Source organism: Colletotrichum godetiae (genome assembly GCF_030913485.1).
Source record: "Colletotrichum godetiae strain CBS 193.32 chromosome Unknown BDP55scaffold_72, whole genome shotgun sequence".
NCBI classification, from domain to species: Eukaryota; Fungi; Ascomycota; class Sordariomycetes; order Glomerellales; family Glomerellaceae; genus Colletotrichum; species Colletotrichum godetiae.
The window spans coordinates 100,354-126,898 of record NW_026851320.1 but is presented as its reverse complement, the minus strand read 5'-3'; the positions used below and the strand labels follow the sequence as shown (position 1 = coordinate 126,898).

General features: G+C 43.0%; 6 protein-coding genes across 6 annotated transcripts; 4 read left to right on the top strand and 2 right to left on the bottom strand.

Moving 5' to 3' along the window:
- Positions 1-11,374: 11,374 nt before the first annotated feature.
- Positions 11,375-11,602, top strand: BDP55DRAFT_524786 (uncharacterized protein; the record flags this gene model as incomplete). The annotated part of the gene is made up of 1 exon (XM_060567802.1): positions 11,375-11,602. A coding segment is annotated over one exon (228 nt), but the record flags the coding sequence as incomplete, so codon positions are not given.
- A 2,053-nt stretch (positions 11,603-13,655) lies between these two features.
- On the bottom strand, positions 13,656-14,363 carry BDP55DRAFT_394688 (uncharacterized protein). The gene has a single exon (XM_060567237.1). It carries the CDS (start codon positions 14,100-14,102, stop codon positions 13,935-13,937), a length of 168 nt encoding a protein of 55 aa, XP_060423294.1. The 5' UTR covers positions 14,103-14,363; the 3' UTR covers positions 13,656-13,934.
- Positions 14,364-15,124, top strand: BDP55DRAFT_394767 (uncharacterized protein). The gene has a single exon (XM_060567238.1). It carries the CDS (start codon positions 14,625-14,627, stop codon positions 14,829-14,831), a length of 207 nt encoding a protein of 68 aa, XP_060423293.1. The 5' UTR covers positions 14,364-14,624; the 3' UTR covers positions 14,832-15,124.
- Positions 15,125-15,416: 292 nt separating this feature from the next.
- BDP55DRAFT_564999 (uncharacterized protein) lies at positions 15,417-16,681 on the top strand (the record flags this gene model as incomplete). The annotated part of the gene is made up of 2 exons (XM_060570382.1): positions 15,417-16,218; positions 16,260-16,681. 2 exons carry the CDS (start codon positions 15,417-15,419, stop codon positions 16,679-16,681), a joined length of 1,224 nt encoding a protein of 407 aa, XP_060423292.1.
- A 670-nt stretch (positions 16,682-17,351) lies between these two features.
- BDP55DRAFT_394775 (uncharacterized protein) lies at positions 17,352-18,921 on the bottom strand. The gene is made up of 2 exons (XM_060567239.1): positions 18,733-18,921; positions 17,352-18,658 (listed from the first exon to the last, which is right to left on the bottom strand). Coding segments are annotated over exons 1-2 (999 nt in total). The 5' UTR covers positions 18,734-18,921; the 3' UTR covers positions 17,352-17,660.
- A 3,681-nt stretch (positions 18,922-22,602) lies between these two features.
- On the top strand, positions 22,603-25,971 carry BDP55DRAFT_708183 (fungal-specific transcription factor). Its single transcript, XM_060578094.1, has 5 exons — positions 22,603-23,048; positions 23,128-24,281; positions 24,424-24,479; positions 24,522-24,756; positions 24,808-25,971. Exons 1-5 carry the CDS (start codon positions 22,806-22,808, stop codon positions 25,544-25,546), a joined length of 2,427 nt encoding a protein of 808 aa, XP_060423290.1. The 5' UTR covers positions 22,603-22,805; the 3' UTR covers positions 25,547-25,971.
- The last annotated feature ends 574 nt before the right edge of the window (positions 25,972-26,545 follow it).

Genomic DNA, 26,545 nt, shown 5'->3' with positions numbered 1-26,545 from the left:
TATTTATCATGTATGCGTTGGCTAGAGAGCACAGGAGTCACTTCACGCATCGGAAGGCTTATTGAATAAGTTACGTGTAGACAAGTATGTGATTATACGATAGAACGATCATAATGATCACCCTAAGTGAGCGATCACCGGTAGTAACCCAGTGATTACTAATGAATAGAGTAAATAGATGACGAAGAATATACTTAGAAGAAGGACTTGTATATAGGTATTATGATGTTACGGCCAGCTAGTCGCAGTGAGGTAAGTTTGCAGAAGTTCAGGCCGCGAGGACTGAATAACAGTAATAAGGGTCGTTGGATAACTTCCGGGAAGTTATGTCTGTAAGTCGTAAGGTGAAGCTTCGGTGATCAATGGTAGTTTTGTCAAATGGGTTCTCAGTGAAGATAGCTGAAAGCGATCGTGAGATCTGATACGAAGTTAATAGCTGAGGAAGCTATGGAAAGTCTGTCCTTGAGCCCAGCTCAAGTCCATACTATATACAAGTCCCGATCCTGAACATGTCCTTTGTCCTACGCTGTTCACCAAGCATGTTGGTGATCAGGATGTGGATCCCAATGATCACTCACCTCGAGTGATCGCAGTGATCACCTTATCGCGTGATCACTCTTCTTATCATCACGTGACTTGTACCATAGTTCTTCCGTTCCGTTGGTGACACTGAGTTCCCGACCGTGGTACATATATGGTATGCCATAGCCGCTGCGAGCCTACGGGGCAGGCCCTAGTCTTAGTTATGCATGTTGGGTCGTAACATTTTAATTTAATTCGTATATATATATTTAATACCTTATTACTTTTTAAACTTTAAACCCAGTTTTTTTATTAACTACTATTGATACTTTTACTATTAAACTATCTACCTACTTAAATATACGTTATTAAAATGCTAAAGTATTAAGTATCTATTAATCCATAAGCTTTTTTAATAACTAAAAGATATGTTTTATAAAAATTATATTGAATAACCCTAATATATAAAGAAACTATTTTAATAAATACCATGTTAGTAATATTAATTTATGAAAAGTGAATAAATTGTAAAGGTGCCGGCAGGCAGGCACGAAGCCCCTGACCGAGGAGCTTACTTAGCGTACGTGTGGTGCACGTCTGGCACGTAGTGCCAGAAGTGACTGATCTTTTGGGTCCATTGGCAGGAGCGCAGCACACCACCTGCCCCCTTACATAAATATACTACAATGAATACTACCCTTATACTTACCTTACTAATATAATAAAATAATACAAACAAATTCAAATTTAATAATAGAATTAAAAGCTTACAAAGAGTATAGGCGAGTATACCAAATAAGAATATCAGACAGGGGGTATTAATAAATAAAATAAAGGGAGAAAATGTAGAATATTATTTAATTAGTTAAAAAGTAATTGATATATTACGGCGGGGTTATTGATATTTTGAGTTTAGTTAGTATTAATAATTATAGCCAGTTATAATTAGTTTTAAATTCTATTATCTAGTGATATATAATACTTATTTTAATGAACTTACCTATTAATGAAAGTAAAATAGCCCTTAGTGAGGCGGGCTATATCCTAAATGATAGTAAATACCTATATTATTTTGATGAACTAATTTCCTTTCTAAATCTTTTCCTTTCCGTGGTTGTGAACTTTGCAGGAGGGAAAGTTAAAAAGCTGGAAGGAAATCAACAAAATAGTCTATCGAGACAGTGAGAGTATCCACTGATGCTATGTTATCATACCGTGTAAAAGATGTCGAGAATCGCCCGAGCAGCCAGCAAAGGCAAAAATGAAAATCAAATACTATACTAGAAGTACTAAAAATTACGTAAGTAATAAGAAAAGTAGAACATTGAAATAAATGGTATTAAATACATAACGCTATTTCTTTCTAGCTTATTTATTTAATAGTATTTATAGCTATTTTAAAGAATAAGAATTTATAATAATAATATTAGAAATCCCCTCTTAAGTATTATAAAAAATGACAGTAAACTTATTTACATTTTATATATATTGACTTTAACTTGTTTGTCATTAGCTTCGTATTCACGTGTCTATAATTGACACTCATAGTACAAAGATAAGCAATGACTAACCTTAAATTTCATTTCTATAATAAGATATTTAATTTTAAAATTATAATATTCAGCAATCTTTTTTAATAAAAAGAAATCTATAAATATAGCTTTAAATAGTTAAACTTGGGAAGAAAAAGCTTAAGATAATTAGAAAAAATGAAAATAATGACATTATTATTGAGTTGTTAGTATGATAAAAGAGCATTGATAGGATTCACATTAAAACAAAAATTCGATTTTTAATAAGCAGAACTGTATATAATAGTCTTTTGTAAAGCCTAATAGGCGCAAAAAAAATCAACTTTAAGGGGATTAAGCTTTTTAAAGAAATTATATATTATAATATAGTTTTTTCATTTTAAAGTGTATATATTATACTCTAAATACGTACTTAGTATCCTATAGTAATTTTGATATAAAGACTGCTATACGTTTGAAGATAAATGAGCTATTATTACTTATTGATAACGAGATAAGCAGTGTATTCATATAACAGTACTAGCTGAAGAAATCAATTGTAAAGGTCAACTGTAAAAATTGAGGGTGGTCCTTGATGATAGAGCTCTAAATTTTAACCGTAATATAAAGGTTTTAGAAAAAAGGCTCAAAGGGCTAACTAACATCTAGCTATTCTCAAAAAGCTCGTTAAGATTTCTTTTTATTCTCATTACTTCTTATATTATTTATAATGATAGTATTGAATACGTATAATAAGGCTAGCGCCCGCCCTATAAGACTTATAATCGCTGTTATACTGTAGACATATAGAAATACGGATTTAGAATGACTCGTTTTAAAATTAAAAAAACTTTAAATAAATTATATAACTACGATTATATGATAAAATAAAGATCGGACGCTTATAGATATGTCAGATTAAAATCGTAAATGAACAAAGTAAATAGACGTTTAAGTAAATAATCGGATAGTAATAAATTAAAATGTTGAAAAAAATATTTTTCAAAGCGGGACTTATATATTAAATAAACTTAAGCCGGTCTTGAGGATCAATATTCAAGATTCTTTTATAATACACTGAATATTAAGCTTTATAATCATCCTCAAATATGTTTATTTAAATCCCCTTTTAATTGCTTAATTTATTTCATAATTTATAAATACAGTTCTCAGAAAGCTATCTATAACTATAGATATTATTTACTTAATACTAGTTATAGCTTTAATTTCTATTAATATACTCATTATAACTAATGCATTATGCATAATAACTTGATTATTTCTATTTAATGAGTTAAGTTTATACGATGATTAAATAATATAGATATGTTAACTTCGAATAAAAATTCGAATAATGACAATGTAATAACTATAACTTATTAAGGTAATAAACTTTATTATTTGATAGTTATATAACTCTTGAAAATAAGAATGAATGACTTTATATTTGTTTTACAATGACATAAATTTTTTTTTAGGCTAAGTACCCCGAACTAGAACTTTATAATGAGTCCTTAAATATATTTTAAGAAATTTTTATTTAAATTAAAGCTTGGTTATATTATAATAAGATCTTTTTTCTTATCAAAATAATAAATTCTATTATATCGTTTCCTTTTTTTGACAATAAAACCCTTATTTAGTTAGATCCCTTTACCAAGGACTAATCTAATACTGAACGTAACGTCTAGAATAAGTATATTAAAGAGTTTGTAATAATTTCGACGATTTTATAAAAAGATTAAAAAAAAAAAACCTTTAATTATCTTTATAGTAAACGGATTATGAAAAAAGGCTCGAGAGCCTTATATTAAAAACTTAATTGATAAATGTATATTAGAATCTCGTTAAATTACTTTTAAATTCAATTGAAGTAATATAATATGAATTATAGCTTTTTTATTAAAGCTTTAGAGGAAATGAAGGACGATTTTCTATATTAGGACTATCTAGAACAGCTTCATAAGTATATTAACATAACCACTAGAATTAAGAATTTACCATATGAATAACGCTTTAAATACAAAAAATAGAATATATAAAACTAACTGCCCTAAATTCAATACTAGGCGTAAACATAGACTAATAATCATTATTAGTGAGTATTGTAATAAACATTTAGGCCTTGGTATTAAAAACAGAATACTTTATCTGGGAAAAGGGTTTAAGCATTATAATTACAATAAACCCGGACATATAACTAAAGATTATTAACAGCTTACATATATTTTCAAAATAAACTAATATCAAATATAAGTAAATGACTATCTCATACATAATTTATACAAATATAACATTGCTATAGTACTTATTAAAATTATAATTATAATAATGATAAAAAAAGATATCTTAATGAGATTTATATATAATAAGATCCAAAAACGGGAATCAAACATTTATTTATGGGGTTTAAAAGTAATCTTAAGAACCTTTATATAAAAGGAATCAAGAGTATTAAAATTTTAATTTTGACCTTTGAATTATTGAAAAAGAAATGATCTTGAATTCAATGAAGAGCTATATACTAGCCCTAATAAACTTACTTTGGATAGCAAGTTATTACATAATCTAAATAAGCTTTATAATTTAACTTAATAATGTACTTAAATAAAGAAATTTACAAATGTTATTTTTATATTAATAATACTAGTTTGAATAGAAATTCAGATAAATTATAATATCAGAATATTAAGTTGTTTAATTATAAATAAGTTATAAAACTTTATAAGATTACAAAAGTTAAGAAAGTATTAGTGATGTTTTAGATATAAAAACTACTCTTGTTTTAATACTAAAAGCTCTTTTTATGAAGAATTACTACCAATAAAATATTTAAATACTGAAAATTTGACTATCTTTATTTCAAAAAAAAAGCTAGGTGTGTTTATGAAAACATACAATTAATTTATTAAAAACGTTTATGTTAATGACTAACTCCTAAACTAGACTCTTACATATTTTACTAAAATAAATAATGGAATTCTCAAGGCAAACCTTAGCTTGTTTTTTATAAATTATTAGAGTGATTTAAATGTAAAATGATGAAAAATAAAGTACGATAAGTATTTGAACTTGTTACATTTATGAAGTTTGATCTTATAACGAACGATAAGAATAGTTTAATGGAAGATTCATTTAAGAACGGAATATTCAAAACTAAAAACGTAAATTACAAAAGAACGGTAAAAATAAGAATTGAAATAAGTTCTTGCATGTGATGGAATAATGGAATAATAACTATGTGTTTCTTATATTATTCAATATATATGAATTCAGATTATCCTGTACCGAGAACCGCCCGAGCTGTTGGCAAAGATAGAGAACATGAATGAATAATAGTTAATAGCGGTTTGAAAAAAAAAGCTTTGTATTATTAAGAGTAACAAATCAGCTTAACTTATTACTAATATAAGAGAATAACTTAATCCGTAGTTGTGAGTTTTGTAGCCCTAGGAAATGATGTTTCAGATAGTAGGAGTATTTACTAATACTGTATATTAATATTACATACCCGTACTAAGAAGTACCCGAGCGATTGGTAAAAATAAAATCATAAATAAATATGTTTTTTAAAATCGTCACTATTAATCACAATATGCTAAGAAGAACTTAACATTATGTATTAAATAAATTGGTTATTATCGACGTAACTTAATTGTAGTTTTAAATTTAATTATTAAAATAATCATTTCATTAATAAAATTGATATATTTATAAGTTCCCACCCGACGGAATCTGCCGGGGCTATACTATATATTACGTAAAAAACAAATTAGGGTATATTATGCTCTATACTTAACTAGTAAGCTTGACTTATTTCAATTTACATAAAACCTCTTAATATTAGCTTATGATTAACTAAATCTAATATATCTATCTAAGTCTCCTAGCTTCATAGGCTACTCGGGTAGCTCTCAATATTTTTTATATAGTATTGATAGTTATACACTATTAATAAATACTCTTACTATTTTACTATGTTATTCTTTTACATTTTTTATTTTTCTAACTTTCCTTTTTTTAATTACGTATTAATCTCCTTAACGATAATATAAGTATATAATATTGTTATTTTGTAAACTATTTACTTAACTAAGTTGATAATCCTTTGAATAATAATTTAAAATGATAATATTAGAGATATCCTCGTTATTATCATTAAAATAACGTTACCCTCTATAAGTATTAATATTTGATCTATATTCAATTTTAACTCGTAGATATATATATATATATAAATATATAGACTCGTTATTTTGGTTTTTAAATTGAGGTTAAAGCCGCCATTTTTTTCATCGTTTATTATTATTGATATTCGTATTATTATTACTATTGGATCGTTTGTTTTTTTATTAAGATATCAGAACATTCAAAGATTATTAATCTCTAGGGCTTTTTTAATAGCTAGATATTCAGCCTTATAAGTATTTTATTAAAGGACTTTAAACTATAATATAATTCCCTTCAAAAAATACGGCTTAAATACTATTAATTTAAAGATCCAAAAAGGTATATTAATATAGGTATTATTATTATCAATACCTAGTTTATATAACACGACCTCGAAATATTTAGTTAATTTTAAGATTTTCCTAATGTTTTAATCTTATGATATAAAAGTAAATTAAGAAAAGTTAAAAAGAATGTTGAGAGTTATTAGATGGAAAAAAACTAAAAAGTAGTTTTTAGTTATCTAGAAGGTAATTGATGTATTATATTGGGAATAACGGTTTAAATTAGTGATGGGTATGGCCGGTTATAGTTAGTTATAAGGTCTATTATTTAATAAAATTATAATATTAACCCTAATAAACTAGCTTATTCGTAAAGGTAAAAATAGCCCTTAATAAGGCGGGGTAGACCCTAAAGGGCTAGAACATATTACAATTACTTATCTTTTCTATTGTATTGTTGATGAATTAATTATTTTACTTTGTAATATAACACTTCTAGTACCAAAACTAATAGTTTTATTAAAATCATTTATAAAGACCCAAAAATTTATGTTAATAATAATAATAATTCTATCTTATATATTATTATTGAAATAATTAGGGAAATACCATAGGGTAGGGCCTATATTCACAAAAGGTGGGTAATAATAACAAAATCTTATACTTATTAAAAGTACTTAGTTATATAATAACTAATTCAAAATTATTTCTAAAAAGATTAGTTTCAAAATACTAAAATTGATAAATGCCTAATACTAAAAAGCCCTTGCCTTGTTGTTAATTAATGAATTCCTCGTTTTTCCGATCTATTAATATATTTCAATAGGTTAATAAATCAATATTATTTATAAGATCTAAAACAACCGTTTATAAAATTTTCTTTTCCCCTTATGAATAATTATATTAATTATTACTAAGTTTATTTTATTATTTAAGACATTATATTCATTATATTATTAAATTAAAGCATTGAAAATAGCCTGTTCAATATCAAAATTTTATTAATTTATTAATATCTAAATATAAAGTAAGGATAAATTAGCCTTATAGAATATACAGTTAGTTATAATAATAATAAAAAGTCAAGTAAAACAGATAAAAAGTTACTAATGGGTAGTAAATAATAAAGTAAATAATCTTAGGCTTTTTTAGCTTGAATAATATTGATAAAGCTATAATTTCAATAGTTTAGTCAATTAATTGAAAGCCGTAAATAACATAGTTTTAATTAAGATTACTAAAAATCGAAATTGATTAAGATTTTCTAATTATCATAGTAAGAAGTGAAACAATTTTTAAACTCTTTAAATTTGTATAAGTCGGGCTAGCACGAGACTAGTAATAATAAGCTAGAATTAGTTATTCGTTATAGTTAGCTTAGATAATCGTAATTTTTAAATACTTAGAAAAAGTTAGACATAGCCCCCCTAGCAGAACTTACAATAATTTTCGTATTAAAACTATTACATTATATTAAGTACATACTCAGGGTATGTTATACGTATTATATAATTGAAATACATACCATTTTATATAATATTCTCAAAAGACTTCATCCCGTTAAGGTCGATTTTTCCACGCTAATAAAACCGGAAAAAAACTAATATGTAATAGTAAATTCGTTTAATTACTTTATTTAATAGTTTATTTACTTCAAATAGAATTTATAAGTAATGTAAAAAATATTAAGAGTAAGAGGTATCTTTATAAGCTCTAATATAAAAATTCAATTAATATTAGCGTTTTTAGCCCTTTTTGATAAAAATACTATATTTATTATAGTTAAAATGTAGAACTTTATAATTAAATACTACTTTTAACTTTTATTTATTTTTTAATTTCAACCTTTACTATAATAAAGAATACTTTTTAATTGTATACTTGAAATACGTACTTAACTTAATAAAACAATCTTAATATAAGAACCACTTTATAATTCGGAATAAGTAACTTAGTATTATTGATTATTAATGAGCTAAATAATATACTTACATAGCAATATTCATTAAGGAAGTGAATTTTAAAAATCAGTTATGGAAATTAGCTATAAAAGTTAAAAGTAACACTAATAACGATAGTAATAGATAACAAGGGAAATAGTCTTTAATTTGAATAAAAGAAATAAGATAACGAATATATAGTATATACATATGCTAACATCGGCTAGAAATTGATAAGGGCGGCATTATTCTTGACGACGGTAACGAGGGTATTTTCAATATTATTATTATAAGCTTACATTACTTAAAGGAGTAGCGAACTTAGCTAGGTACGCGGGTTTATAAAATAATAATATCCTATACCTAATATTACCACGAATACGGGATTAATCTATATTTTAAACTTTATAAATAAGAAAGTTTAAAAGGTAAAAGTAAAACAAAACTAATAGTCTATTGAGATAGTATTAGTGTTTACTAATACTATATATCAATACTACATGACTAATGTTAAGAACTGCCCGAGCGATTACTTAGTAAAGTTTGCAACGGCTTGCCCGCCTTCGGAAATGGCGGTCCTGACATTGCCTTTTGCGGTACCTGCCACATCGGGTAATTCTCGGCCATGCTCCCCCTCGCTGTTTTTACCCGCCCATAAAACGGCGTCTGCCCCGCCCCAGACTCAGATGTACCTCGAAGTTCCTTCGGTACCTCGTCTTTGTCCTGCCCGCTGCGCCGCGTCATTCTTTTCTACTGTTGGCAACGTCCTCGACACCCGCTTCTGCCACGATGTTTTCCCTACCTCGGCCTACCTTCATCTCACCACAAGAACAACAACAAAGCAGAGCTTCTGCCGACGCCAACTCAAACTGATGACAAAATGATACGCATACCTAGCGATGGCCTGCATCCGCTGTACCAAACCTCGGACCAACGCACCCCGCTGGGTAAGGCTTCAATGTTTTCCTGCTGCGGCAACAATGTTTGCTAACTTCGTTAGTGTCCTACCAGATATGGCAATTCCACCTCCTCTCCACCCGCCTCCCTCCGCCTCGTCACTTCCGTTACTCGTCGATGTCGAGACTTGCGAATGCCCAGGCGAAACGCGCTCCAGCTCCATTCTCGATGGTCCACTTTCCTACCCGGTCGCGTCGACCTCGCCTTACTGTTACAGCGGAAAATTGCCTGTTCTGGTAATTTGACGGCTCGAAAGAGATGGTGGAATGGGTCGCGGGATTACACAACGAATCAGCAATGGTCCTGCGCGCGGTGTCAATCATCTCGATGCAGGCGCCCGGGAATGAAGCTCATAGTCCAGTCTATTGCTCAGACTACCGGAAGAGGCAAAACCTTGCCCACGAAATTACCACGTCTGGTAATTTCCAAGCCCTCAACCTTGGGTTAGCAATCCGCAAGGATCGATAACACGTCGCATGACGCAAAGCAGGGTCTGCCGCACTGGTCTCTTACACTCCGGCGATACAGTCAGGGGCTTCGATAATACACGCTAACGAATTGCCTCAATGGGCAATTCACGTCTTGTCTGCCCCCTAGACATCGGCTCTGCCTGTTTTTGGCCTGGACTGAGGTAGCATCATCGATGCTGGCCTCGCATATACGAGATGTAGCGCATGGCCAGGCTGTACGCGTATCACGGTCTCGAACGACGGTCCGGGGCTCATCATCCTTGAGATAGCAAGTTCCTCCAGGAGGGATAGCTCTTGCGAAGCTCGCGAAGACACCCTCTACCCGAGAACCAGCTTGTGTCGGCATCCCCGAGCCTTCAGACAAGGAGCAGCTTGTGTGAAACGCCGCAACCAGTTGTGTAGGTTGCCACGACACCGAGCGGTCAGAGATACCAAGCTAGTAACTTCCCATCTCGCCAATCAAATTTCCCTTTCGGCACGACTCACGCCATGGGGCTGTCGGTTCTTAGATCTTAACGACAGTACGCGGGTCTGCCTAGACCTGGCGTGGACCATGGATGAAAGGAAGCCAGGGTGCGTCGGATACCAGCTAAGCCGACATCCTGAGTCAACAAAATTACCTATTCAGGCAATTCACGTCCTGGCCTTCCTGGACATTTGGCTCCCCTGCTGTGGCTTTTCGACTAGGTAGCGCCAACACTGATTCCCTTGCCTACACGAGACGGGGAACACCGGATACCTCGAACTCAGCTCGAGGCACCGGCGCTTTATTCCCGAGACAATCAAAAGTTCCGCCAAATTCTTGCCTTATGTGGTATGGCTTGCGAGGTCGCATCGCTGATGGCCTCATACTCACCCATGCTCAGGGGGCGGCTTAGTTATGCCGGCTGAAAGGTCGACCGGGCTCGATAGTGTCAGGCTCAGCTGGACAGGCCATACTCGGCATCACAAGAACGCCGAAGTTGTACGCCAAGTGGATGGGTGCCTATCACAGTCTGACGACCCTGGTTCATTCTCCTGGGACGGCCTAGGAGCTGAGACCGTCCAGGCCAAGTTCAAAGCTGGTGACGTGGCTCGCTAGGTCTAGACAGGGGATCATGGGTTCGCGATGCTGCGGAAATGGCCAACGATTCGCCCGGCAAGTCCGCTATCACAGCCGTCGTTGGACGAGGCGGATCGGCAATCACAAACGAGAAGGCGCCCATCAGCGCGTCAGGGGCATCGCCAAGGCTTAGAAGAGAATATCGCATCATCCTGAGTACCACATGACGAAGGAGTTGCATTGACTGGTGGGCCGAGTGGGCCGAGTGATGCTGGCTTCGTATTCCCCTGTAGGTGTGGGAGCAGCAGGCTCTTCTATGGGTTGATAGGCGGATGTTTTGGATGAACGGTCGTGTCTAGGAGAGGAGGGGCTCATTTCAAGACGGATAACACAACAATATAAAGGCACCCTTTTGCCATCACCATGCCAGCCAGCTCATGCTAGACAATTCAACCTCGCCTTTCTTCCTTTCGCCACGATGGCCCTCACACATTTCAAAAAATTGGACGTACAGTCTATGGAACGGTTGTACGAAGAGAAAGAGCGTAAAAGGAGGCAACGCGCAGAGCAGAAACGTCAACACGAGCGCGAAGAGCAGCAACAGCAACAGCAACAAAAACAAGCGCAACTCCCATCAGCAGCGCTTGCAACAGTACTTGGACAAACCGTCGAAGTTCTAGGTGCGACAGAGGCCCAGACCACAAGCTGTAAGTCAACTATACTCCAACCACATCCCGCCGACGTCAACTTACAACCGATAGGGACAAGCTCCGACCCCTTCGCTAGCATTGGCAATCTTGACTTTGATTCCGGTGAGAATCTTGGAATCGCCGAAGCGTACAAACAATGCGACTTCGCGTCCTTGGAGTCCCTAGCACCACCGTCTTGTGAGATCGGTGGTATCCTATCGACAATACCAAAGCCTACCTTTTCAGACGATATCACCTCACATTCGCCATTTTGGTTGTCTTGCGCACCCCTACCTGCTCAGCCTTCCACAGAACAAGCCCCTCATGACGAGGCAGATCCAGCTTCGGCTGAGGAACTGTCATTGGCTCTTGACCTAGCCAGACGGGCAACTGGGCAACTTCGCCTGGCAAATTCTGTTACAAGCGGCATGAACGCATGTGAGTAGCCAAGATTCGATCCAGGAAACATCGAACTGACATACCCATTGCACAGCCGTAATTGAAGTTGAAGATAGTAGCGAGAGCAGCTCGAGCGGCGAGAGTTACGATACTGTTGAGACCTCCGACGACGACAGGAGTTCTGATGATGACGAAACCGATGTTGAGAGCTGCCATCAAGAGATGGCGGTAACAGGATCTGAACTTACGGAAAAAGATCTGTCGGGTAGTCCTGTACTACACGTCCTGTCAGAAAGCAACTCCGCAGCACCTAACTGCCCGGAAAGCCCATATATTACTAGAGACCCATTTCCCAGCGACTTGAACGAGGTACCAGTTGCTCGCTTGGGTGGGCTGAAAGAGCCTCAAACAGGCGATTTCTCCCTCCCTACTCCAGTGTCTGATCACGCCTCCGATTCAGGGCAAGTTGGCCATATTGTTACCTGTCAGAAGAAACGGCGGGCCGAGCCAACTGAAAGCGGCTGCGGGAGCCATGAACTACGCCCGGCTAAACGAATGAGGCGTCGGAAAGTCGACATCGGGACGGACTCGCCGGCTCTGCCACCCAGGACCTTGCGAGCATTGCCATCTCGAGTTCCAGCGGGAAAGTCAACTAAGAGGCTGTCAAACGAAATCGAAACACAGCCTCGTCGCTCGGCCGGAACACCGGAACGGTCTACAGCAGATGGCCCTATCTCTTTGGCACCCTGTAGTAAAGACACGGCGCGCCCTAACGGATTATTTTTACCCAACTTGGATAATCCCCCGAAAAGAAGCAGGTGTAAGGAAGCACAACAGGGTCGCTCGCGAACTACATCGAATGTTCCCTCACTTCGCCCAAACCACCTTTCTAGGAAACATAATCAGACCGAAAGGTGCGGGTTAGTTCCCCCTCCGCCTGTCACCACCACGATGAACCCACCAGCAGCCACATGCCATACTTGTGGGTTTTCTGCCGAATACCTATTACGCAAGATCAACACTATCGTGGCTCTCAATGGGGGTAGCGCTAAGTTGCCTGATAATGAAAGGCGAATGGACATGCTTGAGCTGTTCTTTGGGTTCATCAAGAACTATGCTATGGAGAGACTTCCATACAACGAAACAAGCACGGAAAACAACGAAACCTGTAACGCGAAACATCAAGATCATACAGCGGAGGCGGCTATCGGACTGTCACACAGTGATACATTCGAGCATGACTCGGACGACGACACCGATGACAACAACAACGACAGCCAAAGCGACGACCAAAGTGACGGTGATTGTTCCGATCATTGCCCCAGCCCAGACAGTCTTGAGGAAAATGTTAACAGGTCTAAGCGCCGCCGTTGGACGGAGTGGGAAGATGAGCGTCTGCGTGTATACATTGAAGAGGGGAAGGAGTGGTCATGGATTGCAAAAAGGCTGGATCGAAGCGAAAAAGCTGTGACTCAGCATTGGGCGATCATGGAGAGGCAAGACAAGGAGAAAGCAAAGTGACTCAGACATACTTGCTAGTAGCAGACATTGCTACAGCCAGGGAACGGCGGGGCGTACTGGGTGCAAGCTGGTTTGGGAATTGGCGCAAGTGGAGCAGGCGAATACAAGGTAGAAGACTATGGTTCATCGTGGCGAGTTGAAGGTCTTGTGAAATGATATCCACCTTTTTGGTCGCAAGAGGAGAAAAGGTGCAATAGCTACATAGCTTTTTCTAGCGGCCCAAGTACGGCTGTTGCCGTCGCAAGAGTCCGGGTCCACGTTCGCTTGTAACAACAGCATACGAATAGCATCATTGTGCCCTTAGGCATGGTGTGATATCGCGTGTTCAGCCATGCTCCTCCTGATCGCCTCGGGGTGGCTCTTACCAAGACCTTCCTGGCGTAGCTCAAGCACTTCAATTTCGATCTTCTCCGCCTCGTCGTACCTTCCCTAGGCGCTGTATGTTGATGCGAGTTCAGCCATGCTGTAGATCGTGTCGGGGTGCCTCTTGCTAAGAACCTCCTGGTGTAACTCAAGCACTTCTATCTTTTGAATCCTCGCAGCCCGGGCTGGCCCTCGACTTGCACCGCGCACACTTGTCTTCCTTCCTTCTAGCATCTTGGCCGCCTAAGTTACCGCCGACATACTTTCAGAAGAAGCATCATCAAAAACCCAAAAGCGGCTTTCCGCCATTCAAAGTATTTCTTGACAGACTTCTAGTAAGCCTTACCACACACTGTATAAGGAAGCTATTCACAGTATTAATCACTTCAAGCAAGGAATTCCAAGCAACTGCCTGCCAGCCGCCTCGACGAATAGGGTGCTGTACTGGTAATCATTCCTTATCTGGTCACTTACATCAACGCCGCCTATCATAGTTGTATTCGTCAATTACCTTCAGTACCAGGATCCTTCCGGGCGTCTGGACGAAAGACAGCGGCCCAGAGGGAGTACAAAAGCTCAAGGAGAGAAATTTACTCCTCCTTGGAGTCTAGAGGATGCCTGTGGGAACTCGGATCCCTCGTTGCAGGAGGCGTCTGTTCCAAATGAACAGAAGCCAGCTGGACCAGCAAGTCAGCGTCCTTAATAGGCTTGAAGTCCTCGAGATCAGCCCCTAGATTAGATTCTCCCTCGCAGCGCATGGATAGCAGACGGAAGAGTTCCTCGAAAAGGGCTAGGCTGCGTCGTAGCTCCTTGTGTTTGGATTTAAGGACGGAAAAGCGTGTGATGTCTGGGCCGATATCGTACTCGCATGCGGTACGACCTCTGCTGTCGCACAAGAAGCAGATAAAACCTCGGCCGTCGCATTTCGACTTTCTCTACCGGCACCAACTGCAAGTAATCTGAATCTGAGCCCGGCGTCTTGGTGCATAAGAGTTGGTCCCTGTGGCGGATTGCTGGCTCGACCCTCGCTCTGAGAAGGTGACGTTGGCAGGTAGTCAGCCAACAGACAAAAGCTTGCGCTGTGGTTTCGCTGTGATGTATTGCACAGGCCCGTGAGTAGGCCTAGCTAGCCGCAGCCAGTTTTGCTGCGACGAGTTGGCAATAGATAGGGACGTAGTAAGAAGAGAAGATGGACAAGCAAGGACATGGAATGACAAGTGAGTACCAGTCGCAAAGGAGGGCTGAGGTAGATCGTCGACACAATGGCGTAGTGCAAATAATTGTTGACAAAGCTGAAACGTTTCTTACGGTCTCTCATTAGCTGGAGGTCACTCCGGGGACACAAGCCAATAGGCTAAACAGCTCAGCCCATCGGCAGCTCCCTAAAGTCTTACATTCGCGTAGGAAATTGTCACAGGTCTTTGTTCGCCATTTCAATTTACAGGACTTCTGTCTTCACTGCCAACGGTTCATGAAGCTATTGTCTAGCAAAAGCGTCTCCCCGAAGTTGGAACGCCGCAACAGACTCCACACCAGACAAATCGAGATATGACCAAGATATGCATCAGAAATGTTGCCGTTTTCGATAGTGAGGGCATCCTCAAGTCAGAAAATGTGGTCTTCACCCGATCCGCCGGTAACGTTCAGAATTACATGGCCGACGGCTCCGATGCTGAGACGTCTGACTTTGTTGTCGATGGGCGCGGCTGTTCACTTATCCCCGGACTCATCGACGTTTGTGTCAATATCAAAGGCGCCAACGCCGCCCTCGGCACCTTTGCGAGCTACGGTGTCACGACCGTCGTCGACATGAGCAGCAGTACTCAGCAATGCCGGGCTATGCGTGTTTATGCCGCCAGTAAGATGGGACTCTCGACCTTTTTCACCTGCGGAACTGAAGCAGTTGCCGCTAGGGACTATCAACCTCAGCTATACAATGGATCGGAAGGATCGGTTATCCGCACGCGCGAAGATGCTCTGGCCTTTGTCTCGGCGAAGGCTAGCGGTCCTAACTGCGCAGACTTTATCAATGTCGCCGTCAACCTCCACTCGTTCGATGACGAGATCCTGAAGGCTATTGTCGACGCGGCACGTGCCGACGACAAGCTAACCATCGCCCGCACCAGCGGGATACAATCCTACAGGCGCGCCTTGCATGCCGATTTCGATATCTTCGTTCACGCGCCCCTCGACGCGCCTATTGATGAGATCCTGGCACGCAAGATGGCCGGTAAGAACAAGATCTTTGTGCCGACACTCATAATGATGCGACGGCTTGCGTCAAACATAGACTCCAGAGATACCACCGCCACTAGTGCCTGGACCCAGAGCCGTCCAGACAGGTCCAACCGTCCGACGACATTGACGGTGCCAGCCTCGATAACTCTTCAGTGGATCCACGCTCAATCGAGAACTTGAACCCCGGTGCCACAGCCGGCAGCACCTACGAAAATGCAATGAAGAGCGTACGCACGCTACATGATGCCGGCGTCGCGATTTGCGCGGGTACCGCGGCGAACCTGGTCCCAGGGTCCCAGATTCCCTTCGGGGAAAGTCTGCACGAGGAGCTGCACCTGCTGGTCGAGGCCGGCATGCCAGCGCTCGACGTACTCCGTTCGGCAACCTGTGTGGCAGCCAAGGCCTTCCGGCTTGGCGACCGTGGCATGGTCCGGGAGGGTCTGCGGGCCGACCTGTTACTTGTCGAGGGCAACCCGCTGGAAAACATCAGTGTAACACGCAATATCAAAAGAATCTGGATTCGAGGGGAGGAGGTAAATCTGTTCAATGCGGCTCATGCGGTAGAGGCGGTCTGAAGTAAGGGAAGGCAGTTACCCTAACCCTAAGAAAATGAAGGGGGATAGGGCAAATACTTTTTCTGGGCATTGAAACTGTTGAAATCTTCGAACATCGGAGTCCTTCTCTACTATTGTAACATACTTTTGATCTGGTCAGCGCTTTTCCTGCTCGCGGGAAAGATGCTGTATCCCATCGAGTGCCACTTGACGCCATTTTTGCCAAGGCTCAAATACCCATTTTTACCCCAAAAACGCCGATACATAAGTATCTTAACTGGGCAAAATTTTCTGGACATTTCTAGGTAATGAATCCAATTGGCCCTACCCCGCCCTTGGCAAAAATGGCGTCAAGTTGCACTCGATGGGATACGTGACAACAATTATCGATAGTCGACACGATAAAAATACTGGGCCATCATATTTGCAACGCAAGGTCGTCGGGAAGGGAAATAATGTCATTGGAAGCTTCCTATGCAGCTTACATTAGCGATGATGGTATTGTATATTGAGTAGAAATCTAGATACTAGGAAAGGGATAGCATGCGGCAGCTAAGAATTCGTGACTAGGACAGACGACAGCGCGGTAGACAAGATAGCTCTTGGCGGCGGAGGTTATCCCATCGAGTGCTAACTGACCCCATTTTTGCCAAGGGCGGGGTGGAGCCAATTAGATTCATTGTCTGGAAATACTAGAAATATTTGTCCAATTAAATAACTATATATCGGCGTTTTTGGGGTAAAAATGGGTATTTTGAGCCTTGGCAAAAATGGGGTCGGTCAGTCAGCACTCGATGGGATACTTAGATCCAGAACCTTCTTCCGACGCACACCAAGACCGACAAATGGTATTAAGCGTCCTATTGCGGTGCCGCAAGTTCCGAAAACTCCGACCCTAGGAACTTAGATCTATTCTAGAACGGCACAAGGCCCTCGACTTGACCCGTGCACGCCCAAGTTACCGCCGTCATACTTGCAAAAGAAGCATCATCAACTGATTTCAGACCCCAACGAGGACACCCGTATCAGGATCCATATCCAATATCATAGTGTCCAAGTACCGCTCCCCACCTGGCCCCTTGGTGCCAGGCTGATTATATTGGCTTTGGCTTACACCAACGGCAGAAGCAGTCACCGCTATTGTTGACTCTACTAGTTGCCGCGTCGTATTAGAAATGTACTCATCGATGTATGAGCACTCGCATCCGCTGTGCTGGAGGATCATGTTCTTGAGCACCAGAATCTCGCCGCGCAGCATTGCCGCCTCGCTATTACGATTTTTGTTGACAGTTTCTAACTCAGCCGCCCGCAATTGCAACTCCTCGGTTTCTTTCTGCTTCTTCTGCCGAGACTTGTATGCGGCTTTGCGGTTCCGCGAACGCGTACGGTTCATTTTCTGGTCGATATCGCCGTGCTCGTGTCTGAAGTTGTCGACGCCATTCATCTGATCGGCCAACGTGTATTGGGGAGCCTTTTGTTTTTCCTTGGCTGCCGTCAATGCTACCGTACGTGTGTTGCGCATGCCAGTATCCGAGAATCTTGGCCGACCCCTACGGCGCTTCAGCAGCCCAGTTTTTCCTGGAGGCAGGGTTTCCGTCTTCTTGGCCGGGTTAAGGGTGGGGGGCTCAGTAGCCGATGAAATAATACTGCTAGGCGACGATAGGAGAGAGGTTTTCGATGATGAAAGTGGTTCTGTGTGGTTGTTAACGGAAGAGTTCAGCCACCGCGGGCTACTCTGTTTCGAAGGGGAGTATTGTCGATTCTCGGTCAACTGAGAGGCCTCAGTATCTGAGGTCAAGGCCAAAGGGGTCACGACTTGGGATGAATAGCTTCCCTCATGCTCTGTTGATTGCTGCAGTCGCATCTGCTGCAGATTCTGGAACATAAGTTGCGTCCATTGATGTTGAAAAGTCTGATGGCTCGTGAAGTCGTTAAAATGATTGAAGAATCGTTCATCAGATGCACCAATTTGTAACGTATCTTGTTGAAGAGTATCCACTACACCACCGACGGCGATACCCATGGCTGCTGAGCAATTGATCATGGTTGTGGTGGAGTCATGTGCGTCTTACTTCACCAATGATTCTTGGCCCGGCAGACTAGGCTGGCTGGCTTGGTTTTCAGACGGAATGAAGGTGTATGGCTGTGGCTGTGGTCTGGTATGGTGCCTCCCCATGACAATGGAACAAGCTGATGACCCGGCAGAAGCCCTGAGAGTTTCTCGGGAAGGGTGAACGACGTCAAGCCGAATCAATGTAACGAACAGACCGAACTTATGTACATTACATGAGGGACTAATGCCCTCGAAGGGACCCACACGGGCCATGAACCGGATGGGGAAGCTGGATTACCTTTGCTGCGTTAGACAAGTCTACGCCTTGGATCTGCATCTTCCTATAAAAGGGGATAAAATAGGATATCGAAGTTTCGGCCAATGGCTGATATAAACGCTAGGCATTAGAATGACGGTTTGTATCGCAGAATACCCTACTTCTGGGCCTATCTAGGCCTAGTATAGCCTCGTCACACCATCCCACCATCAGGATCAACTGCCGCCACTCTACATCCCCAACTGGGCCCTTCCGTGGTTCGAGAATACTTTGAAGGAGTTCACTCGAGCTTGAGGACACTGACTGGGGGGCGAAAAAGAAGAGAAGAGCACTGAAACTGGTTAATGACGTAGGGTGCCTCTTTGATGTCATATGATTTACTTCTCAGTCAAGGGAAATAGATGCACCGGAGTTTACCTCCGGAGGATCTTTGTCGATGATTGGCTGATGAGCGGCAGGACATCATGATCGTCCTTGAACACCGCAACGGACCCAATTCTTCTAGACATTTAAAAAAAAAAAAAAAAAAAAGGTCACCATCCGTACAACCCTTCCGAGGCGTACCCCGCCCATTAGTCCAGGGCACTAATGTGACTGTTCAAAATGTGGGCTAGTGATATGCAATGCAATACTCTGCTTCTCATCAGCCAATCATCGACAAGCACTGTCCGGAGTTGAACTCCGGTTCCTCCTCACCCTAGAGGAGGAGAGTGGTGGGCCTCTCCTTGGTGATGGTGAGATACATTACGTCACTACCGTAGAAACTCGAGCAACTCGAACTTGCGCTAGCCCGTGCCAGCCCTGCTAGCGCTCTGGCAGAATCGTAATACTGCCTAAAGTGGTTAAATGCGGCCGCCACCTATTTTTGGCGTAGGTTAACATTTCGATCGATCTGACCAATGAGAGCTCGCCGTCGAGGCCGGACCCACAATTGATATAATTCAATAATTATTTTGGCTTTCTCGTCGGTTTTGAGCTTTTCTCGTCGAATTGGCAAAAAGGGCAAAAGTGTCAATTGGAAGCAGTCGTACGTAAGCAACCGAGCCCCTGACTGTCCCCTGGCCCACTGCCTCCAACGGGCCCCTATTCATACGGCGGTTGGACTGTCGGGTCGACGAACTGCCCATTGATGCCATCACGGACTTCCTCTGCTGTGAAAATGTACTCTAACCCGTCGTTCAGAACAGCGAAGTCTGGAATCTCCTCTTGCAGCGTCTCCTGCTCAATGTGGGCTTCTACGTCGAAGAGCTCCCACCCAGTGTAATCGATGGCCTCGGCGGGCACGTCTTTGATCCGGATCTCGTCGACCTGGCTGCCATCGGGCCGAATAGATATTCCGCACTGCAGGAAGGCCTGGCTGACCATTGAGCCCTTCTCGTGGGCCAATTTAGCGGCTGCCGTCTCGACTGTTTTGGTGACCATTATTCTCTTCATACCCGTCTCCCACTTGAGCTCCTCCTGCTTATTCAGCGCTTTTTCTTCCTCGTCGAGTACGTAAGCGTCGGTTGCTTCTGAAAGCCACTGCTTGAAGGGCTTATTGACTGCGGTATCGAGAGGTTGGAGGAGGGAAGTGGTCCCTGGCGGTATGAGGCAGGGTGTGATGTGGTGCTGACGTAATAGCGCAAGGATGGAATCTGTCTTATGGAAGGAAGCGACATCCATTACCAATAGGTACTCGTCTCCCTTAGTCAGCGCTACCAATTCCTCTTCAATCCATCTTTTGAACAAGTACTCATTGTTGTAGGCAGTCTTGTTGAACTCAACTGTCACTCCTTCTGCGTATAATAGGCCCTCTTTTTTCCATAATTGACCCCCTTCCTCTGCGGGCTTGCCGTGGAATATTATTTTCGGTTTAATTCGTTGTATGCCGTCGGCGAAGATGTAGAGTATTAATGTGGCCTGCCGCTTGCCCCAACCGCTGCGGTCGCTCTTGCCAGCCACGGTTTTGGCCCCGACGTCGTCGTATGTGTAACCGTCTAGGTATTCGAAAGGAACTGGGGTCTCGTCGAGGTTGAGAATTCGCGAGTTAGGAAATCGACGGGCTGGACTTCCGAGTAAATCTCCGACGTTAGACCGCTTCACCTTAGCCAGGGCCATTTGATTAACTCGTCGGATAAAGGAAAGAAAGCTGTTGACAACTTTGAAGTACTCAGTGGGTAACTTCGTTGCCTGTTTGGTAAGTCGACGTCGGGTAATTCTCATACGATTCTGGAAGCCACGAAACCAACCGGGGGAAAAAATAAAAAGATGTTTGCTGTTCGGGTTCTGCTGGGCGAAAATCCGCTTAGCGGTCCTTTTGAACCAACTGGTACTAACGAGCTTTCCCTCACTTCGTCGCTGGCGGAAGGCGCCGTATAGCGCTGTCTCGAGCTCTGGCCACTGAGGGTGGTAGGCGTAGTTGGAGGACCGATTGACGATTGACTCGCGGTTCTGATACCAGGAGATAACCGTGCTTCGAGGGACTTTGAACCAATCTGCGGCTTCCTGGTATGTGGGACGTCTGTATATCCCTGGGAGCTCGGTCTCGCCCTGGCGCAGCCTCGGGGGGCAAATCGACTCTTCGTCGAGCTTCCTCACGCGGTGATGCTCTAAAAACATCAGGACGTTGACTTTGGTATCGTGGGTATAGTGGTGCTGGCGGCGCTTGATTGGGCCACTTCGCGGTGTATATTTCCGGTCTTTGATGGGGGTAGGAGCAGGCCCGCGGCGCTTAGCTGCTGGAGGTGTAATTGGCACTTTTGCCGTATTCGAATCCTTCTCGGCAAGGGCCCGTCGTGAGGGCATCGTGGGCACGTCGACGAGGCCCGTGGTGGAGGTGTAATTGGAGGTATAATTGACAGTATAATTGGTGGTCAAATCGGTGATGTAATCGGTGGAAGTGGGCAGTTGGGTAGGAGTAAAAAATGGAAAATAATCACTTACCGCCTTCCGTATACGGTTTAGTCGATTATATAATCGGATAAAACTGATCCCTCGAAAGGGCTTAGTGTGGGCCGCTAGCAGGGCTGGCACGGGCTAGCGCAAGTTCGAGTTGCTCGAGTTTCTACGGTAAATAGTTTCAGGTTCATGTTTTCAAAGCTCTGTTCGCAGTGTTCCCAAAGCTCGACTGGGCTTCTGAAGTTGCTGTTGGTGCCAAATTCAGCTCACGCTTGGGCCAATGAGGCCTGGAAGCAAAGGCGGGAGCTGTACTGCAACAAGATTTGCTAACATACAGCAATTCCAACGCCTGGCGCTTTTTCACCTATTAGCCCAGACGTCGATGTACTGGGGAATCCCTATTTCCTCAGTATATGCAGACGTTACATCAGTTAGCTCCTGGTTCGCGAAGCGATGCCAGGTTTAGCATTTGGAAGAGACGCCTGCATGTGGCACGACCATTTCTGGAGTAGAAGTGGGTAAATAGTGGGTTTCCTGGATGCGGCGGCCCACCCCGCCGAAGCCGTCAGGAGCAGAGTACTGGCTATTGGGATGGTTGAGGGATGGTTAGCGAACCAATGGAAAGCCGTTCATGGTCCCGGGCCGGTCTGCTGACCGCCGTCCATCCAACTCGAGCCCAGGTACGGGCACACTTAATAAGCACTGGGTATTTCGTAGTCTTAGCAAAATGGGGTCAACTCGCACTCGATGGGGTATAACACCGTCGTCAACTCTCTACCTTTTCAGTACACTGCCACGCGCGCACACAATCGCATACGCCCTGTGACCCGCAAAGCACTCTTGTCATCCTCTTCCTTGCCAACCTTGACCCCTACGCGCCCCTTCATTGCGCATCTTCAATTGACTCTCGACTGCTCGCCAGCAGAAGCACTGCTGATATGGAGGAGGCCGGCAGCCAAACACAGGCCCCGACCGCTGCTGGGTGTGCTTCGTCCGCGGCGGCATCTCCCACTTCTGCATCCACGCTTGCGCCCATTCCTGCTTCTACACCTTCGGCCAATTTCGCGCCCACTCCGTCCGCGGCTGGCAGCTCTAGCGCCAGCAAGTTGTTCAAAAGAAGCAGGAGTCTAGGCTTGGTTACGCCCACTGCATGTGCCGAGTGCCGCAAGATGCACGCCAAAGTAAGCGATGGTGGGATTCTGATCTCGCTGGAATTTATCGTCTCCTTAACCTCCTCATACTAACTAGTACCACATTTAGTGCGACGGAAAAATGCCATGTAGTCGTTGTAGTATCCAGAAAAATATAAAGTGCGCCTATGAAATTCCGGTTCGCCAATCTAAGAAGCACCTTCGAGCCGAAATCGAGCAGCTGCGCGACCGCCAGCAATGCAGCGATCAAGTGATCGCTGCCATTGCGTGCTCCGACATGTGGGAGGATGTGTTGCAACAGCTACGCAACGATCAATGCTTAAAATCCGTCTCGGAGTGGTTAGGTGCTGCCTTGCCCTCTGGCGGCGGTCAGAGAACTTTCAATCGCCCGACGGAACAGACAGGGGACGCGAATACCGACTCAGGTACCAGCGCCGGGCTTCTAATATCGACACCAGCGCCTGCTAGAATAGGAGACCTTGGAGGCCCTAGGAATGTGACTCTAAGTCCAACTCTCGCGCAGGCCAACTCGCGCCAAGACGCTGATTCCAACAGCCCATGGCGGCTTTCGTCGCGTAGTCACAGTGTCGGCATTGTTTCGCATCCTGATCTGAACAGGAGCGCGGTCACCAACAGCGCGGCACAGGAGTCGTTTGGTACCACGGGCGAGTCCATAAGCGATGCGAAAATCTCTAAGGGCGGCTCGGAATACCAAGTTCTTGATCAGGTACTCATACCACTTGAACTACCTGGTATAAATCTGGCCTCCAAGGATTGGTCGGACATCACGGACGACAGCGCTCTTGTGCGACACCTCCTTGACCTGTATTTCTGCTGGGAGTATCCAGTCTTTGCACCTCTGAGCAAAGAGCACTTTCTTAGTGATTTCCAGAACGGTATTCATCGGTACTGTTCACCCATACTGGTTAATGCACTCTTAGCTTTGGGGTGTTGTTTCTCTAGCCATACGATTACGCTGGCCAACCCAAACAGTCCTTTAATCTCCGGAGATAATTTTTTCAGAGAGGCCCAGCGACTTATCGATCTCGAAGAAGACCACCACAGTCTGACCACCGTTCAAGCCTTGGGAATAATGTCCATCCGAGAGGCCAGCTACGGCCGTGACTCGACTAGTTGTTACTATACAAGGCAAAGCATTCGTCTAGCTGTTGAGATGGGTCTTCATCAGCTTGAAGAAGATGGGGACGATGACAAGTTCGCAGTGCAGGTTGCCACTTTCTGGGGCGCTTTTGCGCTCGATCAGTGAGCATGGATATCGAACGCTTGGTTCACGTGCCAGTGCTAACGATTGCTTAGTGCGTGGTCTCTAACAACTGGTTCGCTTCCACAATGCTCTTACGTCCCTCATTTGCCACCGAGGCCCGCTATCATCGATGCCACCGAGGCCCGCTATCATCGATGCCACCGAGGCATCCTTGTGGATGCCATATCCGGATGACGGTAAGTTCTCACTAAACTCGCAAACCTTACTAAGCCTCTCAGGAGTCCCGCTACAGCGTTCCGCTAAGCAGCCATCCAACGTCCGATCTGTATACAAGTGCTTTTGTGAACTGAGCGAACTTGTGCACCACAGTCTCTATATTCTTCACACTCCAGGACGACTGTTAAACAGTCATAGCCTGCTTGGCATCTACACCCAGTATCTCGATTGGTATATTAGGATACCCCAGGTACTCCGATTAGGGCTCAACTATACGCCAGCAGTCCTCTTCCTCCAGTAAGGATACTTCAAACAATGAGTGGAATTGGCACTGATAGAACAACCCAGTATGTACTATCACTTTGCAGTCCTACTTCTCTTTCGACCACTCATAAAACTAAAAATTATTGGTTCGAAGCTGTTACCCCGAGATATTTGTAAACAGGCGGCCGACGCTATTCAAGGGCTTCTGCGTTCCTACTCGCAGTTATACACTCTGCGCAGGACACCATCTTTTTTGCCGTACTTCGCACTCACAGCAGCCGTCATGCATCTGGCTGTTGACACACCCTCCACGGCGGTGCAGAGAGATTATAATACACTAGCCACAGCTAGCGCCGACCCACCAGCTCAAATGCTGACTCCGTCTTGCGTTGCAGAGGCGATCACGCAGGGCATCCGAGATTTAGAGGAGATGGCCCCTTGTCACCATTTTGCGGAACGATCACTCGATATTCTTCGATACCTTACGAAGAAGTGGAATATGGACATCAACATGTGTGAGGGGCCGACATGGAGTGAGGAACATGGGCATCTCGTCAGGCCGCACACAAGCAGCCTGTACTTTTTTGCGCCAAACCATGTTGAGAATGAATCCACTTGCGCTAGGGGCAGCAGCGGCGACAAGGCCGATGGGCTGAACCCAAAAACGGCAACTGGCACTAAGGGCGCTGAGACCAGAAAGCCGTTGGTCGTACAGACGGATACGGTTATAGATAATCCCTTTTTCTGGCCATTTCCGATGGCAGGGCGGCCAATTCTACCCACTGAGGGTGGACTCGAGGAGGCCGGATTTGAGAAGATTTAGGAGTAACGGATGAACGGGAAGGAGCGCATGAAGCAGGCATCTAGACCCGTTGGTACTGAGCCTTCGTATGAGTTTAGGCTCTCTACAGGAAACTACACCAATTTTCTCTGCAAAACGGCTATTATTTCGCAATATTTCACAAGGCGTTTTACGAGAAAGAACTTCAACTAGCCACAGTATCACGGAAGGTTAAGGCACTAAAACACAGTACTAAGATAAACCGAATTGCATCTACAAAGCTGTTTGTCAATTCCAGCACCCACCATCGTCCAACCTGGGAAGTATGCTGGACTGCACTGCCACCAACAAGCCGATTGCGCTCACGACGATTTCATAGAGCTTTGGATTGAGGCCATTGATCCCAAGGCTACAGCACCAGGAGCACAAAAGAAAACCCCTGTAGCTACCACTTCGAAGTGGTAGCTACAGGGAGTATCATGCTCGACAACGAGATCCGGGCAATCAATGATATTGCAGATGCAACGGACAGACCCGTATCTAGTTTGCTGTTCCAAGGAATTGGCTTCCTCCTGCAGCCTAACTCTATCTCTCTGAGAAGACGCACATGGTGGGATACGCAAGAAGTGGGCAGATCACGGTCCAACATCTTCTTAACCGCGTGTGCCTCATTGTAGGTGTTGGTGATGTATGTGCATATAAGGTAACTGACAAAGTTCCAGCTACCCATCACATGAAAGTGAGATCACTTGGCATCATCATTTCCTCTGCGATAAGTTATAGACCAATCGGAAAGCAGTATTGGATCCCCGAATGGCCAACCCTGCAGACCATGCTGCACAGATTGAGTGCTCCATTGTCGGCTTGTTGCAAGCTCATGATCTTTTTACCCAAGGGAGAATTGGCGGCAATATGCACGGTATCATATTGGTCATAACATTGAGGGCCTCCTCGTAGGAATTTTCTGCCATATGTCATGTTCCCGGACAATCGTCGATGGTTACGGCGTAAATTGGACACGAGACTCAGCAGACTTTAGAG